Below are 18,416 nucleotides of genomic sequence, written 5' to 3'. Positions count from 1 at the left end.
TGTGGTAGCACTGGGGACTGGGATGGCCAGTGGGAAAACTCTTGCTGGGTATTGAAGCATTTGTCACCAAGTGCCATGATTTGTCTACAAGCACTGTTCCTCTCCTGCAGCTGTGGGCAGAAACAGGTCTCTTTCTGTTCTGGCAGTTGTCAGGATTAATGATTGCTCTGTCTGATGGCCATGGGATCTTAGAAAAGCAATCCTGCTTTCTTGATGAAAAGGGTAAATGGGCCAGGAAGCCTGACGGATGGAGAAAGGAGGGAGCTAGGAAGCTGCAGGGTTACATTCAGGCACTTTCCAAGCAGAAGGCAGATGGGTCTTGACTGTATTGGCCAGGTTAAGACTTGGGAATATCAGATATGAGTGCAAAAAAGAAAAGGCTGATGACAGCTCATTGAAAATTATTACACTAGCTTTTACACTGCAGTAATCATGTTCAGGTTTGCTGATTAACTTATGGCTGCTTGACCAAAAACCCTGATGTGCATATCCACCTTTATTACCCACATGCCACTGAGGCATCTCTTTTTACACGGGGTCTCGTTATTTTACAGCAAATGTTGGAATCTCCTCATTCTCTTGAATCTTTACCTAGTGCATCTTACCACGCTATAAGAGAGCCTATATTTTGCTTCTGTTCTCAGCAAAGAAGATACTGTGTAGGTCCAGCCTGGGTGCCAGTCAGAAAGTTATAAGCAGGTGTTGCTCACTTGCATTAAACCTTTAAGTTTACTTCCCTGTAAATCCTTATTACCACTTGGCTAACAGTGTAATTCCTATTTGAAGGGTTTGTTTTGCTGAAATCCTGCAATGGAGAGCAATATGCAGGCATGTATGATGCAGTGAACGATGTAAATGGTGGGTCATGTAGCAGGAGTTTTTTAATGCTATATGTTTGGCAGAACTGATGAATGTAGTATACAGGCAAACCCTCAAGTTAGCTCTGCTCCCAACTAAACTAATCTTTCTTATCTCATGCTTCAGCAGTTGTGGGTTGACTGTGAGAGATGCATTTAGAAGCTTGTCACATAATCATAGGGGATGGTAGAAGAATTCCTGACATACTTTCCTTCCCATGGGATGGCAACATCTGCAGTATAAAATGTTTCCAAGCGGTTTTCTGTCATGTTGTCCTCAAACTCTTCTTTTAAGCCTTCCTGCAAAGAAAAAGGAAAAAAAGAAATTGTCCAAAATGCAAGATGATTTTTACTTCTGTCCTCTCTCAAACTAGTAGGGTATTTGCAAAGGAGAGTTGTAAATTACCCGAGATAAACACCAGTTTTAAGACAAAGTCCTACCAGGTGCTGTCCTGCCAGGTACTGCAGCGATGAAAAATGGACAGAGCAGAACCATCAGTGTGGTCTGAATACACTGACCACAGAATACACTGAACTAAATTGCTCAGCTACATATTTATAAGCAGAGTTGCATTTATTCCTTTCTTTTATTCTGCTCTGACAACTCTTGTAATGCCTTACTATTGAATACTTCCTTATGAATACTTTACTGTTAAAATAGATCAGTTGCACATCCTGTTAAAGAGATTATCTGGAGGGCATGTGGCTAAAATGGTTAAATTACTCACTATAAGAAATGACTGTTTTTCCAAGGACTGAACAGTTACATAGTGTTGTAGGACAGGAGACATATGGCTGATGAGATTAGTGTGAGGAAATACCCTTTTGGTACAATGTTTAAGGAGCCAAGACAGTGGAGCAGCCCGTTTATTTCTGGGCAGTTTCACCTACTCACTCACCAATAAGAATGAGTTCAGATCCACCCTTTTTTTGATCCATTAAACATAGAATCATAGAATCATAGAATTAGTGAGGTTGGAAGGGACCTTTAAGATGATCAAGTCCAACCATTAACCTACCCTGATAAAAACACCACCACTTCTAAACCATGTCCCTAAACACCTCCAGGGATGGTGAATCCACCACCTCTCTGGGCAGCTTATTCCAATGTTTAATAACTCTTTTAGTGAAAAAATGTTTCCTAATATCCAATCTAAACCTGCCCTGACATAACTTGAACCCGTTTCCTCTTGTCCTATCACTTGTCGCCAGGGAGAAGAGGTCAGCTCCCATCTCTCTAAAACCTCCTTTCAGGTAGTTGTAGAAGGTGATAAGGTCTCCCCTTAGCCTCCTCTTCTCCAGGCTAAACAACCCCAGATCCCTCAGTCGTTCCTCATAACCTAATAGATATAAGAATGTAAATAGCCTGAAATAACACAAAATAATAAAAATAATATTTTGAAGATACTTGCTAGCTGCTGAGAAGAGAGCACACGAATAGTTTAAGCCTTAGATTCCCACTGATAATCATAGAATCATAGAATCATAGAATCATAGAATCATAGAATGGTTTAGGTTGGAAGGGACCTTGAAGATCATTGAGTTCCAACCCCCCTGCCATAGGCAGGGACACCTCCCACCAGCCCAGGTTGCCCAAGGCCACGTCCAGCCTGGCCTTGAACACCTCCAGGGATGGGGCCTCAACAACCTCTCTGGGCAACCTGTTCCAGTGCCTCACCACCCGCACAGTGAAAAACTTCTTCAATCTGAACCTGCCCTCTTCTAGTTTAAAGCCATTCCCCCTCGTCCTATCGCTACATGCCCTAGTAAAAAGTCCTTCCCCAGCTCTCCTGTAGGCCCCCTTTAGGTACTGGAAGGCCACAATAAGATCTCCCCGGAGCCTTCTCTTCTGTGGCAAGTCATATGATTCTGTCACATGTCCCTTGAAACTCAAGTTCCTTTAGTTTTAAAGCCTCACACATATTTCTGAGTCTTCCAGTATTTGAACTAAACTGCAGAACTAGTGTTTGCCTTGAAAAAAGCTTTTGTAATAATGTGAATGAAGAATCTCCAATCAGTGTTAAAATAGTAACAGAGAGTGTAACAGATTGTATTTCTACCTTCCATAGCAGACAAAATTGTGAAGTTCAAATGTCAGAGGACAGAGAGCGCTCCATGTATTGTCGTTAAAAAAATAATCTGATTATCTTGTGTTTGGCTCATGGTGGCTTTAACAGCTGGGCTTGGCAGAGGCATCAGCATGGGGACTGCATACTTTGCAGTACCAGCACTTTGTTACATCTTTTCGCCGGGGTGGTGCTAGTATAACAGTGTTATTTTAACCATAGCAGCTACACGTGGAAGGTTGGCTGATGCCAGAATACTGTGAAGTGTAAAAACGGGTCAAAGTACTTCTCTTCCATTATATATATTCCCCGGGTGGAGGCAAGGAGGAGAGCAGAAACAAATGAACACTTGTGCTCAGCAATATAGAGTTAGTGTAGTCTCAGTGAAGACAATGAGAGGCAGCGAAGGAGCCTGACCACATGCTGTGCTGCTGTCCTAACTAACAGTGGAGTCAGCTGGGGCAGGGAATACACAAAGCCTCTTTCTTAAGTTGTTTGAGGTCTTTTTCATTGTAATACACCCCAATAAGCTGTCCTAGACCTTGTACTGCTGTCCAACAGAATAGACTAACTCTGTATTAGCTATTCAAACCAGATATCCAGAGCAAGCAGTTTAGAACAGAAAAAAGACTGCTAAAAGAAACATCAAAATGATACAGTCCCTATGCAAAATATGCTGACTTTGTGGGCCAAGTGTAAGATCCTGTAACAATAAATAGAGCAAACAACAGATTGTAAATAACTGACTGAAAGGACAAAGCTGACTACAAATAAAATCACAACAATAAAAGAGAGACTACTATAATTCTTCCTCCTGGCTTTTTTTCCACCTACTCTGCCACATGGAAGGAGAACTAATGTATGCACACCCTCCACGTTGCTCCAACACTGCACTTCCATACACAAAGCAGCTGAAATGCAGCTTTCTGCTGGCAGCTCCTCACATCCTATCGAAGGGTAATAAGGCATTTGGGATGCTTCATCTCATTTGTTATCTTCTTGATGGCATTATCATTCCAGTCAGAAAGGCACTGAATTCAGCCACCTCTGAGATCACCCGTCACTTACAGCCATGTTAACAGGGAAAGCACATCCAGAATTATGGTCCCCCTACGAGTTTTTCCTCCTGTTGCTGTCACTACAGACATACACACCTTTAGAAACTCTGTGTACCACATTTTTACTGAAAGAGTTAAATGAAATTGTCAGGGCAGCTATTTTTCTTTCCCAGTCCTTGCTGTAAGGGTGGCCTTAGCACACTGGGAAGGGAAGTGCTCACCATTATTTTACATGCTGCGCACATAGTCTGTGTTAAGTAGGCTTCAGCTGACAGCATGAAAACACTTGGATTTAGACATCACTAATGCTCCACTACAGTATATAGGCCTCCTCCTCTGATAGCTTCTGCAGAACAGTGCCCTGGAAGAGCACAATATGACCACTTACAGACTAACGCTGCCCACTGGAGGTTTGCCATGCCAAGATTCAGGCTGTTCTTTTTCAGCACTGGCATCCAGCCGAACTGCACAGCAGGCTTTAAAATAGTGCTGAAATTGGTACCAGTCTTCCTAGGATGCCATACCCATGAGATTATTTATTAAAAGATTTATATCTTGTTAATGATCTCAGAACCACCCACGAGTTGTTTTGCTTTAGAATCTGTACTTGTAAATTGATGATTAGGAAGTAACAAGAGGGATTTGTTCCAGTGAAGCACTATTTTCTCTTTAATTAATATAAGAATTTCAGGGGAAGACACTCTTATCTCTGTCTGGTTAAGGGGAGACTGAATCTTCATCCCAGCATCAGTAAACTTTAAAACTGCTTGGTCCGTATGTATTATTTTTGCAAGCATAGGTAGTGCAGGTAATTTGTTACTGGCGTTCTTTGCTCCTTCTCCTCAAAAGGTGCAGTGAGCTTCCCAGGTTTGGATAAAATAGAGCTCAAGGGCAAAACAAGTGTCTGAACACAGAAAAAGATTTGTGAGGGTGAGACTATAGCGGACCGGCTAGGTGTCATGCTGCTTTTACATGGTACACTCACCATGGGAAAGGGAACTGTTAATTATGTCTTGAGGCTGATGAGAGAAGAATAGGAGATCACTGCTCTGCAGATCTTGCTGTAAGATAACAACATGATCGTTAGGCACCCTTCACAGCCTAAAACAGCAAGGACGAGTATGGCAAGTAGGCAAATTCAGGTCAAAGAAGTCAACAATACAAGCAATGTCCTAGGTCAATGCAGATTTATAGACCAGTTTCTGGTGAACTAAAGGAGACTCCTGTGCATTTTGTGTGGTAGACATTTATGAGAAATTAGTCTCCTTGGGTGCTGCAGTGAATTTATTACTGAGGCTGTAGCTGGACGCCACCACAGGTGTGTGACACAATGTGCTCTACAGCCATATTTTTCCAAACTATTTGGGTTAGGAAGCTGGCAGGATCACACAGGAACTCCATTAGAAGACCTTGGCAAGGCAGTAAACGTGTGCCAAGTTCTCCTCCCAGACACAAATCTAATGAGAACTGTACCGATCTTTGGCTGCTTAGTTTACACAGACTAAAGTAAGCTTTTATCCCTGAGAAGACGTTGCTAAATAACTGACAGCTCAAAGAGATCTCTGAGGAGACGTGTTGTGCCTACAGTAAAATGAGCAGAGGATTCAAGTATTAAGACAAATCAGTGCTTATGTAGTGCAATGTATGTCTGGTCAGCTATACGTTTGGCAGATACTTTTATGTAGTTAGAAAAAGTGAGTGATTTAAACCCAGCTTTTGAAGGTGGTAATGCTGTGTTCCTCATTTTCTGGGGATCCAACTTGAGATAGCTAAGCTAATGTTTCTGGCTTGCAGATGTGGCAAGATCTCTATTGCGTTGACATCTGTTCTAAGTGGAAATGTGCTATACATTGTCATTGCTTTAAAAAGTCAAGCTCTATGCTTCTTAAACCAGGCAACCAAAACAAGATAGCACATTTGGCAATTATGGGAGACTCACGTGTCTGATGAGGTGCAGCAGGGAATGCAGGAGGTTATGCAGTGAAGGAGGGGAACAAAATGAAATACTCAATAGCGGTAGTGAGCATTGCCTGTTCCTGTACAAGGCTGATGGCTGTATAACGAGAGTCTGTACCATAATACATATATTCATGTATGCCAAATTAAGACTGCATAGGCATTTACAGAGAAAACCTTAATTCTGGTACCCTAAGGTAAGGTTGTTGAATCCGTCACAAATTTGATGTCCTTTTGTAAGTAGGTTTTGGGAGAGTTGACATCATTAGTTTGCACTGCAGAACTCCCCAAAGGTAGGAGCTTGTTACATTAGGCACTGTACAAACTTATAAAAAGGGATGGGCCCAGACCAGAGTTTATAATTTAAATATAAAAAAGTACTTGATGGGTGGATATAAAAAGCATGTGAGAGGTGCTGAAAGAAAAATGTGTCTCAGATATATTATAGTGATCTCTCCTGTCCCATATCAAACCTAAAATGCAGCAATTAATTAATAGTGGTAGATGTTCATACATTGTTCAGCCTCAGCTTTTCACTGACACTGAACAGGTTAAAGATCCTTTAATCATCACAAGACAGCATCCCTTTCTACAGTCATACTTTCTTTAATAAAAACTATTTGTATCATATTAAAAAAAAAACAAACCAACTCCTACTAGTTCACTGGAAGCAGGCAGTAATGTACCATAGGGTGCCTACTACAGGAGGGCTCTGAGCCTGGAGCCACCCAAAAATTTAATAGAACTCTCCTAATAACTTTGAAACCAAAGATCTTGAGACCTTCTTAAGTTTCCCTGTGAAATCCTGTCGTGCTTTTCTTGACCAACCAAAACAACAAAGTACAAGTCCGTACAAGTCAAAGAGCTGCAGGAAAACCTGGTACAAGTTGAAAAACAAAAATTCCAATGTTGGTGGGCTTCAGAGCTGGACTATTGTGAACTCTGTAAAAATCTAACAAAGCAACCCCCCAACGTTTGTATAGGACATGTAAACAAAGAGCCACGTCTGCAGGAACTGGACTGGGTTTCTTCTGTGGGGCTGTTATTGCTTTAGCCAGACCACATGCACGACAAAGTAAAACATATCTTTGTCTTTCCTCAGCCTCACTTCTTTCAGAATTGAATGCAATGTGAAGCTCAGCTTTGGGGAGGTGATGGACAGAACTACATGCAGGCTGCTTTCTCATCATACTTACCTTTGTTAGCAACAGAAGAAGTAGAAATTAATAAAGATTTTTATTACTCCTTTCCCCCTAATCCTTCTCACACCAGCTTTATGTCTCTTCAGCAAAAGGTCAGTCTTTCAAAGCATGATTTAAAATGTGCACCCATGAAAAGAGAAGAGCAAAACCACACAGATCCTGAATGTTAAAAATATACTCATCTGTAAACTGTGCATTCCTCTTGGGTCAAACACATGCTGCCTTGCTGAGGTCTGGTTATCTTGTGCTGTTTTGTGAGGTATCTTTGGATGGAAAGAGCTGATAGAAATGATACCTCAGAGGAGCAAATAAAGGAACTAAGATCCCGATCGTGTTCTTCTACAAGACAACTAATGAGATGGAGCCTTAATGAAGGTCCTTAGAAAGAGTGCCATACTTATCGAGTATGGCTTAGGAGGAGGGGTCAGACTGAACGTCTCCAGATTCTCATGGATCTGCTAGAGGAGATCATCGTGCTTTGCTGCTGCTTCCCTCATAGCACAGAATAACTGAGGCCTCATGCTATATTCTCCTGCTACTCTGAAAACTCTGCTTTTAAGCAGTCCCACAGCCTGGCATCATTCTGAAGAAAAGTCCTATTAGGCCATAATAGCATCTCATGGAGACCTGTGAAAGCTCAGGCCTGCAGCAGACTTGCCACAAGGCCCAGGTTAGACACTTTGTACGCTATGAACATTAAATAATAACAGAACTGAATGCATGTAAAATGCAGGAATTTCACTTCTCACAGAATGGCGCATTGCTTGAGGCTTGGTAATACCAACCCCCTGGATGTAGACGTGGTGACTAATGTACTTAATGTTCAGCAGTTCACCTCTGGAACAGCTTGAAAATGGAAGTACGTTAAGGAAGGGTGTTACACGGCTTTCTTTCACCATCTTCCTCTGTAGGAACATTCCCTTATCCTGAAAGCCCTGAGTGATCTGTAAGATAAAACAGCCGGCAAATGTGTGTGGAAAAGTAATGTGCTGCTTCTGAAGCTTCTGCAAACACTGGAAATATGGGAAGTAAACCTCCCTCTGCACCTCTGTCTGCGTAGGCAGGAGATCAGTAAAGACAAAGTTGTTGCTTGCAGGCAAGCTGTGTTGCAATGAGCCAACCTATGTGCTTTGTACTAAGATTCATTAGGTTTACTGACATTCTGTAAGATTCTTAGTGTGGCAGTAAAACACTTCAGTTTTCCAACTTTGCATCCACTGAGGCTTTTAAAATCTTGTGAATTTATCTCTAGTCATTTGCAGGGACATTTCAATGGAGAAAGAGACATCACTATAGATTTCTTTACCTCAAACAACAGGGAAGCAGGGTAACTACTGGCAAAAAACAAAGCCAGAAACAAGAGAAAAATTCTCTAGGGGACCAGGAAAATACAGTTCTGCCTAGAGATAATATTTTTTATTTAAAGCTTTTATTGTCTAGATTTTCCAACTGAGGCTTTTACTGTGTGAGAATGGGCTGCGTATTGTGTATGTTTGGTGTTTTGCTGTTGTTTTCCCAGGGATGTTTGGCATCCTGAAGGAATATGCAAACTACGGATGGTGCCCAAAGCAAGGAAATGTGGAATGTAGCTTGGAGTGTGACACAAATGGAGCTGCTGAAAGCCTCCTTGTCTGCTTATGCAGGCCAGGGGAGCAATGCAGAGCAGAAAGACTTTCTGCTCCTATTATGTTATATCAAACTGTTTGCTGAAAGACTGTTCATTTTCCCTTTCTTTGCCTCCATCACCCACCCAAAAAATCTAAACATTTAAAAGCCCAGTTTGAATAGTGGAATGTGTGGTACATTCTTGTCTTGCCTGATGGGACAATCTCTGTGCCATGGGGGATTGCTGACATAATTCTGTATTGACCTTGAGTAATTCCAGGAGCTTATTGTTTAAAATTCCAATAAACTGTATTGTGTCAAAATTATGCTTAATTTAATATCTAATATGATTAACTTTTGTATTCTGTGTGCTGAAGAACGCTAACATGGAAAGACGCCTCTCAGGTTATAGCCAATGCATTTCACGGCTTACACTTGCCCTCCAGTGGCTTAAGCTGTTTTAAAATTATTATTTTGGATTTGGATTTAAGAGTTTTTACATACAATTAGAGCTCACTTTTAAGCAGCAAAAGCAAATAAAAAAAAAGTGGTTTCTCATATTGTTAAAGAAAATTAAGAGTTACTGTATCATCTTTGGGATTTATTTTTTTTTTTACTTTTCCCTTTTTTTGTCAAAAAATATGTATTGTCTAAATGAAGGCATTGTAATCCTAGTAAATAAAGGGGGACTACTTCTTGCTGTCTGCAATCCCATACTGAGGCATCTACCATCTCTTCTGTGCTAAGTTCGTTTACACCATGGCTGCAACAAATCAATCAAACAAACAAACACAGCTGATTGGAACATAAATGCCTTATGTTGTAAAAAATATTGAGGTTGTGTAGAAAAGAAGCACTTTGGAATCAAGATGGCTGTTAATTATTTTGAAGAAACTAAATTCTGAAAAATACATTGAGTTTTCTCCAAAAGTTGTTTCAAAATTTTAAATACAATCAAATCTTTCTAAGGTGAGGCATATCCCGATGGGACGATCAGACACTTTCAAACTCAATTGTTTCTATTTAGTTAAGGAATTTGTTGGAATGGACAAAATAGTCACCTGGTTATCATCACGAACCCTCTTTCAGAGCCTTTTATCCTAAAACCATATAGCCTATACCATTATGAAAAATGCCAGCTTATTTTTTCTGTATCAGCTTCAGGGGCAGTGGGTCGTGGCTAAAGAAAGGTGAAACGGGGCATGTGACATGATCCAAGCACAAATATTTTTAAAAATGTATATATTCAACTTCAGAAAAAGTTGAAGCTGTATAATATTGCTTGTATAAGATTGAACACCTATGTGATAGCAATGCAATGAAAGGGCAACCGCGTGATTTAAATGCAGTCAGAATATGAGGTTGCTGATGTAGCAATGTCATTTGCATATCTTGAAGATGTACAACTTCTGGAATACAAGTAATCAAATTTGCTAGATAATTTAATTCAGATGTTTTGTGGTTACTGGAAAACAAACAAAGACCACGAACTGAGAGGGAGGACTAAATATCCTGTAATGATTTATTAGGAAAACTTTCAGCCTACGTAAGTGGTCCTATAAAATTGACTTAATAACTGAGATACAGAACACAGTAAAACCAGACATTTTTGTCTTACAGTTCAATGTAACCATATCCTACAGCAACATTCTGAAAATTCAAGCAGATGTTCTTTAAATAAATCGTTTCATGAAACATGCTGCTCTTTCGAGAGGAAATGTCCTTTTGGTTGGGCTGTATTGGAGATACTTTACTGACTTTAATGGATGGCAGAAAGAAAACTATAACCATGTTCATTAAAGCAGACGTTTTTAGTTCAAAAGCAATAATAATAATAGAACTGAAGACCTTAGTGAGATGAAAATTTATTCCTTGGTAAAGCTCCATAGCTGTAACTGCAAGAACAGTAAAATATTTGTTCTTTGGGGCGACGCGATGCACTGATCCCAAACCACACGCAGCGTGCCATGACACCCGACTGCAAGGTAAGGCACAGAAACACTAGAGTGCGTGTTATGAGTGTTCCTCCTGCCTATAACACGGAGTGGGTTCTCTGATAGACAGTTCAGTAGGCTTGTCTTGGTACGACAGATGGAAAGAGGGAGACTTGATTCTCCAGGTATTATCAGGGTACCATGTTACAGCAAGGGAATATGTATGAGCCTAATCTAACAAGTGTGCGAGTGAATGGAAAAGACCCCTGCTGATTTCTGTGCCCTCTGGTAATTTACTAAAGGATCAATTCCCTTTAAAACACAGTAAAAGCCACAGAACACTGTAGCCTGGGTGAAGGGAATGATGATGCCGGTTAAAGACAATTCTATTTTACAGTAAGAACTTCACAAGTGGACTGTTAAAATATTTCATATGCTTGTATGTTGCAGTTGTAGATCCACTCAATACCATTCCTTGCCTCCAGTGTTTTTTGAAAATCCTTTGTGGGCAGGTGGATTTCAGGCTGTGTCAGCCAGCTGGGTAGGAAGTAATTTTTCGAAAGCCCTTTTTCTGTTTTTACTCAAAAAACCTTTCTTCTGTTTTTACTCAAAAAGGGAAATTTTCAAAACCTTGTATGCAAAACCTAAAACTGCAAAATAGCCCGGGCAAAGCTCTTGGAGTTTAATGGGGATTTTGATTTAAGAAATTATTCATCTCGTCAGATCCTTAAAGATTGTAGTGTGCTGAGATGAACAACTATTTAAGCAATCAGATCTCTCTCAACTGATTTGTTTGCTCTCCTAGTATTCAACTTCCTTGAGAAGGACTCTTCTGTGACATGTCCTTTGAGAATAGACTGTCTTCTGGGTCCTGCAGAGTACACATGGCAGTATTGTGATCATATGGTGGAATAGATGGTAATATTAATCAGTATTAGTAAAGGATCCTCTGCTAGGCTGGAAATATGGGGAATACTCAATTTACTCATCAAAAGATGACATTCACAATTATTACTAAGCAGACCATAAATATGAATAATTCTGTGTCAGATTCTCTGTAAAAGAGTTGATATTTATCACCAAGGAAACTCATTGTATTGATGTATATAAGAAAGTGACAGATAAGAGCTGTGTTACCAGAAACGTATTTTCCCTGTACAATAACAATAACTTAATTAGTACTTCAAACATACATATCTCATTTTTCAGTACATGCTACTGTTTATATATATCTGCACATGCCCCCAGATACACCTCTATATCCTCTTCATGTGTTGGTCCTTTAAGTTGACTGTCAGTTCTTGCCGAAAATTTCTTTGGTCATTGGGTCTGTTTTTTGTCTCTAAGTGTGCAAATTTCCATTTGATTTTGGTTATTAAAAAAGCACAAAGATGACTTAGAGCTCTGACCTCTTTTATAGAGAGGCTGAAATCAAATAAAGCAATAGAAAAACATCTTACACCCTTCTCTGACTGAAACACAGTAGCTACAGTTACAGAGCAGCAGCCACAGCATGTTGACATCATTTTCTCTGACATTTGGTATTACCAGTTTTCAAAACAGGTGAAGTCCATTCTGGTGCAGAAGGCAATGAAACTCCTGTTTCTCTGCATGAACTGGTTCTGCGTGGAAAGCACCAGTGTAGCAGCCTTACAAGTGGGTCAGTGCATTATTTTGGCCTGGCAGAGAAAAGGTATTCGTGGCACCAGCAATCTGCAATGTGGTTGGACCAGAGAGGAGACCACACATAGGGTGTGTGAACACACAGATTAATTGGCCTTAAAATATTGTGCATGGGGCACAAAGAGGCTGTGGTTTAAATTCCCAGTGTGTTGGTTCACATAATGTCTCTGAGTGGGAACATGTGGCTGTAGTGTTCAAGAAGTTTTGTCTGCACATTCTTTTCATTATTCCAATGTACAACCTCTAGTTTGCTTGTGCTTGATATGATTTCCCTCTATATCTCTGGTTGGGGCGAATAAGCTAAAACCCTTTGCCATTTAGAAAAATAACAGTGATTTATGTTCTCTTCATTATTTATTGACATTCATTTCTGCCTTAAGAATATTTTGTATTTGTTAACTGATAGATCTAGTTTTCAGCTCTAGGAAACCTGTTCAGTGATGTCTCTGAGCCACATGTCTGTGATATAGGAGCATAAACATGGCATGAATATAAAAATAGAGAATTTCACTGAAACAACTGTTACTGTAGGTGTAAAATGATGTAATATGTTGCCATCAGGCACTAAGGCTGCCCCTGGCAGGCTGCTGGAAATATGGCAAGAAACAAGCATCTATCAAACTCTGAATTGTTATAATGAAGGTACTTCATAAAAGTATTGGTATTTGCTTTTTACTTGAGAGATTAATAGAAATTACTTGCTTGACTTCATCAGGAATTCATGTTACAAATGATGTACCAAACACCTGCATCTGTGCCTGTTTTTGTAGTCATATATATTTTAGTGGAGCTATTCATAAATGGGGCCTTTTCTAGAAGAAAAAAATTCCAAAGACCTTTTTCTTTTTTAAAGTAGGTGCAGAAATTCAAGTGAAGAGAATTTCAAAGACACCCCCAATTCTTGTATGTAATATGATTGATAAATGGTAAATTTGTATTTGATCTTTTGAAAACGACTTATGAGAAAAAGTTCAGAAGGCTCAAAAGCCCCAAGAATTCTTTCCTCTAGAAACAATTCAGCCTGTTTGGGGGAGTTGTTTGTTTAATCATCAGCATCAGACATCTCTTTTATGTGTTTGGCAAATTGTTACCATTTTTATTTTTCATTTTGATTTGATTAATTAGACCACAATGAAGACATTGGAATAAAATGGACTGGTTACTTCTTCCTTTGTTTGAAAAATAAACATTTGGTTTAAGATCGCATTTTTCCACTTGAGTGCATGAGAATATACTTTCATGGGGCTTAATTTTTGAAGATTTATTTGCAAAATGTCAAACATGTTTCTGTTTAGCTTTCTTTATTTGCGGTTATGATTTCTATTTTATTAATCTATATTATTTGAACCATATTCACATTCATTGGAATATACTGTTTAGCAGCTTTCAGCTACTGAACCCTCTGTTAATGGGACGATGAGAAACTTGTCAAATTCATGAGGAAAAAAGAAAGAAGAAACATACCAATTTTTTTCAGAAATTTTAAATCTTTCCACCTCATGACACACCACTTGTACAATCATTAAAGAGTTCTGTGACATAACCATGTGAAATTATGAAAATATATGGGGTGAGAGTATTACAAAGTGATGACAGCTGATTCTTAATTTCGTCATTCATTTTATTTCGTGTCTTTATGAACAGCTTGAGATAAGCTGATTTTTGTGGTTGGTATATTCATAGTTAACATGTTGCTATATTTCTTGAGACATATGTACTCTGCAAAATATTTTAACCAGTGGAAGCGCCTGTCTGAACTAAATAAAATAAGGATAATTTAGGACATGCTGAACCCATGTAGAAATCCCCCTTCCCCCTCTTCTGCGTCTGCATAAGGAATGAGCTATGAGTCAAACCAGGAAAACAAGTTCGACAATGCTCCATTTGCAGGCCTGCTGAATAAAATGGAGAAAAATGGAGTGAAGTAAGGAAAAAACCCAGCTACAAACCAAAGCTTAGATTGTTTACCTCTTTTGTCTGGCCTGTGACTCAGGCTAATTTAACATTGTGATTTAAAGAGCCAGAGAGGAAGAAAAGGAAAAGCCTCAGCAGTGTCTTTTGACATGACATTTGCACTCCACATTAAAGTAACAACTTTAGTATTTGTTTGGCAGTCAAAGTAAGGGGTAGTTCTCCCAGCCTTGTTTCAAAATGTTTTCTGCTTGCTAGATTACACCTTATTATTGAATGATAACCTATGATCAAATACTGAAACAACAGTTGAGAATGGGCCTGAAGTCAATTCTTCATTATTAGCGTGTTCTTCTATTTTAAGATTTTTTATGTATTTTATGGTCTGTAGCAAGTGTTTGCACATTAACATTTAAATACTTAACTTTCTGTCTCTGTAGTTTAATCTTACTCTTATATCCTTCAGCCTTTCATGACATTACGGTTTTCTGATAAATGCACAGCACTCTGTTTTCTTTGAAGCAGCGAATTATTATGCAGTATGGACTAGATTATCCATAGGTTATCTTCCACGCAAAACAAATCATGAGATTCTCGAGGACCTGGGCAAACAGTCTACATCAAGCTGCAAGGTCTGGTTTAGTACTTGCTCCAAGATTATGGAAGCGATTTTTCCTTGGCTGGTTTAAAGAGGTGTCTCTAGCCACAGGTACCTGAAGGCAGCACATGAGCTAGAATCTTCACAACAAACCACATTTAATTTGTTTTCTCTGAAGAATGATTTCATCATCTAAAAGCAAAAATTGTCCCTGCTCTAAGAATAGTCAGTCAGTACTAAAAGGAAGTTCCAAATTCCAAAATTTTGCTTTTCGTGTCCAAGGTTTGATGCTTATTATCAACTTTAGTGATGTTATTTAAGGAGGAGGTAATGTCCCAACTTCCTTGAAATCAAGTGGTCATTTAAGGATATTACCTTTCATCTAAAAAGGGAAGTTTCCATCTTGTAGTTGTAAAAGAAAGGCTAAAGTTTACAAAACACTACAGCAAATAACCTGTGCAAAACTGACTTCTACTGCATAGACCCTCATGATGCAAATATGAGTACATAATGATTTAATGACTTGTACCTTTCTCTCATGATTTTTAAGACATCTCTCATACATCTGATTTGATGTGAAATACTGGAGTTAGGACTGGTATGGTGTCTCGGTTTTCCATGCATTCTGGTAACATGGATAACTAGATAGTGAAAGGTGGTCTAAATCTGTTAATAAGTAGCTCCAGGATTACATACAAGTGAAACATGCTTGTGTCTATACTCAAGACTGCAAAATTCAAACAGTGTAAAAATTAATGTTTCCTATAACATCTCAAACCTGAATATTCTAAAATAAAGGAAAAAAAAAAAAAGGAGGGGGGGAGATATTTTATCAGCCAGAAGTTTAAATGAAGAGGGGTGTTGTCTGAAAATTTATGAGCCCTGTATGAACATGTTTCCTCATAGAGCATCATCAAACTCTGTGATATTCACAGGGATTGCAGTGAAAAGTTTTGAAGCAAATAGCATTACCTCCACTGCACTCTTTAATCTCCTGCTTCGGGAAAATATTCTCTCTGCATTGTGCATAATTGTTCAGGTTTCCTTAATGACTACCTCCAGTGGACTGATCTTCTGTTCTTGTGCTGGACAATTGTTTAGAAGCTTATGGTCCATGCCCAGTTCTAATAACTTTTTCCACTCCACAGAGAGTCAGATGGTGCCCTTAGGAAATGTGTGATTCAGTCATTCCGATTCTCTTTTAATTATTAATTTCTAGTCTTCATTTATATTTCATTGAACTGCAGAAAATCTCCAGTCATCACAGTGCCACTTCCATCTCTTAACAGCCTGAAATATTTATTAAACTCATTAAGCTCCAGTCTCAGTAGCTAATTACAACAAACGTATGTTTATGGAAACAAATCTAACCATGAAGATTAAATTTAAATGAGTGCTAAAAACTCCTTGCCTTCGGAGATTTTTGTTTTTCCTCTTTTTAATTTGTCATGCTGATTTGTAAAGCTTCCTAGTTATTCTGGTAACATTAGCACTGTTGATAATAACAGACACTGTTTGTCTTGGAGAAGTGCCAGTATTCTAAGTACATATCTAATTTGTCCAGACAGTTTTAAAGTCTCTTGAATTTAAATTATAAGTTTAACCTGAAGAGTTACAACAGCTAATTACAGATTAAAATTTGGAATGAGAATTTTTTAAACAAAATGAACTACCAGAGTTCTTTGAAGCTAAGGGCACTAAACAAATTCTACCCCTTTTGTATAATGAATGTCACCAAACCATGTATTCAAGTAGGGCTCTCAGAGCACTGAGCATGTGGACTTGATGCTATTTAAACGTTTCAGAAGACCTTGTGTAGCTGATTTTGAGGCCACTGCGAAATTAAACCTCTGTGTGTATATTTACTGGGGTAGAAAAATATTTTCCCATTGCTGGAGGCTCTTCTGGAACATCAGCCAAGTTAGACCTCCTCTGAAGCATCCTCTGGAGGACCATCTTCCTCTCCAGGAACTATGGATAGGCTGCTGGGATGAGCTCTTTAGGCTGTGATAGGTGACATTCTAGAATAGTCTTCAATCTTAGCAGGCATTCTAGAGTAGTCTTCAATCTTGCACTGTCTCCCACAACAAAATCCTCGGTAATGTTTTTTTCAGCAAAGTCTTCCCGTGAAGATAGAAAAGTGTGTTTAGGCTGCCATAGCAAAAGTGTTAGCTACTTGAATACTAACTCTTACTCGCTAAGAGTAATTGCCTTCGTTTCTACTTATGAGCCTTTCTGGAAGCTCTCCCCAGAAGTATCGATGCACCTGCACAGTGATTCCCCAAGAACCGCTGGAATAATTATGTGTATGTAGGCTGTACAAAGGTTTCTGTGAGAGCACTCTCCTCTCTCGTTCAACAGAAAGGGAGCAAGCTCTTTCCCTCAAGAAATTCTGGCTGTAGGATTTAATGGGTATTATGGTTTGTTTATGGCTGTGGACAATATAAGACATCCAGATTGGATTTAAAAGCCTCTTGCATTGCTTTACATTCCCTAGAAAACATTTGCTATTGATGCACATTGCTGCAGTTCTGTTGATTTGTTACACTCTGAGCTGGCCTGAAATTCTGTCTCGCAATAGGTTTCAGCAAAACATGACTTCAGTCAAGCTATACCGGTTCACAGCAGCAGAGTCTTTGGGGAGAATCTGACTCCCTGTTCACAGCAAGGAGCCTGTGAAGTCTCACTGATGCTTTTTAGTAAACTGATACTCATTTTTACTACAAATACATTTGCTGAGAAGTGGTGTGAAATTCAGAGAACTTTCTGAGAGCTGTCAATTACGGGGATTAGCAGAACATGAGTCAGGAAGATTCTCTTTGGAATGAGAAACATAATGCAGGATTTTTTTGTCATTTATAGGCTTTCACTTCAGTTTCGATAGAGTGAAGGATCTGGAACATGTACAAAACTGAGCCCATCGTGACTGACACTTCAGTTCAGTGACATAACACTTGGTATTACAGAATTTCCAGGTTTCAGAATTATATAGCAGCATGAAAAATCTAAAAAGATTAGCTATGAAAGATAGCAGCAGATCTAAGAAAAAAAGGCCTAAAGAAATAGAAGTTATATGCTGAAACAGTAATTTTAAATAACATCATTCAGCTTGAGAATCAAAAAGTGGGAGCCAGAGATTCTTAAGAAGACAGAAGTCCTCCCATATAATTGCCCTTGCAACGGAAATATTGATTGATTTTTAATACAGCCGTTTCCTTCTTGATTTATATGTCGATGACTTTGTCTTCTACTTTTTGTATAAATTGAGTTCAATAAATGCCTTGGGAAGAACTACAGAAGAGTGTGTAAACTGGAGACGGGTGTGCAAGGCTCGCTGCTGACATCTGCTGGATGGAATTTCAGGTTTACCGGTGAAGGGAATTTGTCTTGACTTGCTGCAGTGGAGCCAGGATATAAAATGTTACGGTGCTATAGAACAGAAGAATTCCTTTATGCACATACTAGGTCTAGCATATCCTTCAGATGTGCATAGCGAGTTCCACCATTTCCACACTGCCTGCTTTTCAGGCTCGAGCATGCAGAGGG

General features: G+C 39.2%; 1 protein-coding gene across 1 annotated transcript in view; it reads right to left on the bottom strand.

Annotated features, from left to right (window-relative positions):
- Window positions 1–18,416, bottom strand: part of LOC309676955 (hypoxanthine-guanine phosphoribosyltransferase-like) — a gene marked incomplete at both ends in the record, with an annotated part of 114,956 nt that overhangs the window by 84,174 nt on the left and 12,366 nt on the right. Inside the window, one exon of the mRNA XM_082489621.1 lies at window positions 1,066–1,157. Coding sequence (XP_082345747.1) covers window positions 1,066–1,157 — 92 coding nt within the window. The remainder of the gene's footprint in view (window positions 1–1,065; window positions 1,158–18,416) is intronic.

The sequence above is a fragment of the Vanellus vanellus genome (genome assembly GCF_965231255.1).
Source record: "Vanellus vanellus genome assembly, chromosome: 12".
Lineage (NCBI taxonomy): Eukaryota > Metazoa > Chordata > Aves > Charadriiformes > Charadriidae > Vanellus > Vanellus vanellus.
This window is presented reverse-complemented; position numbering and strand designations above follow the sequence as displayed.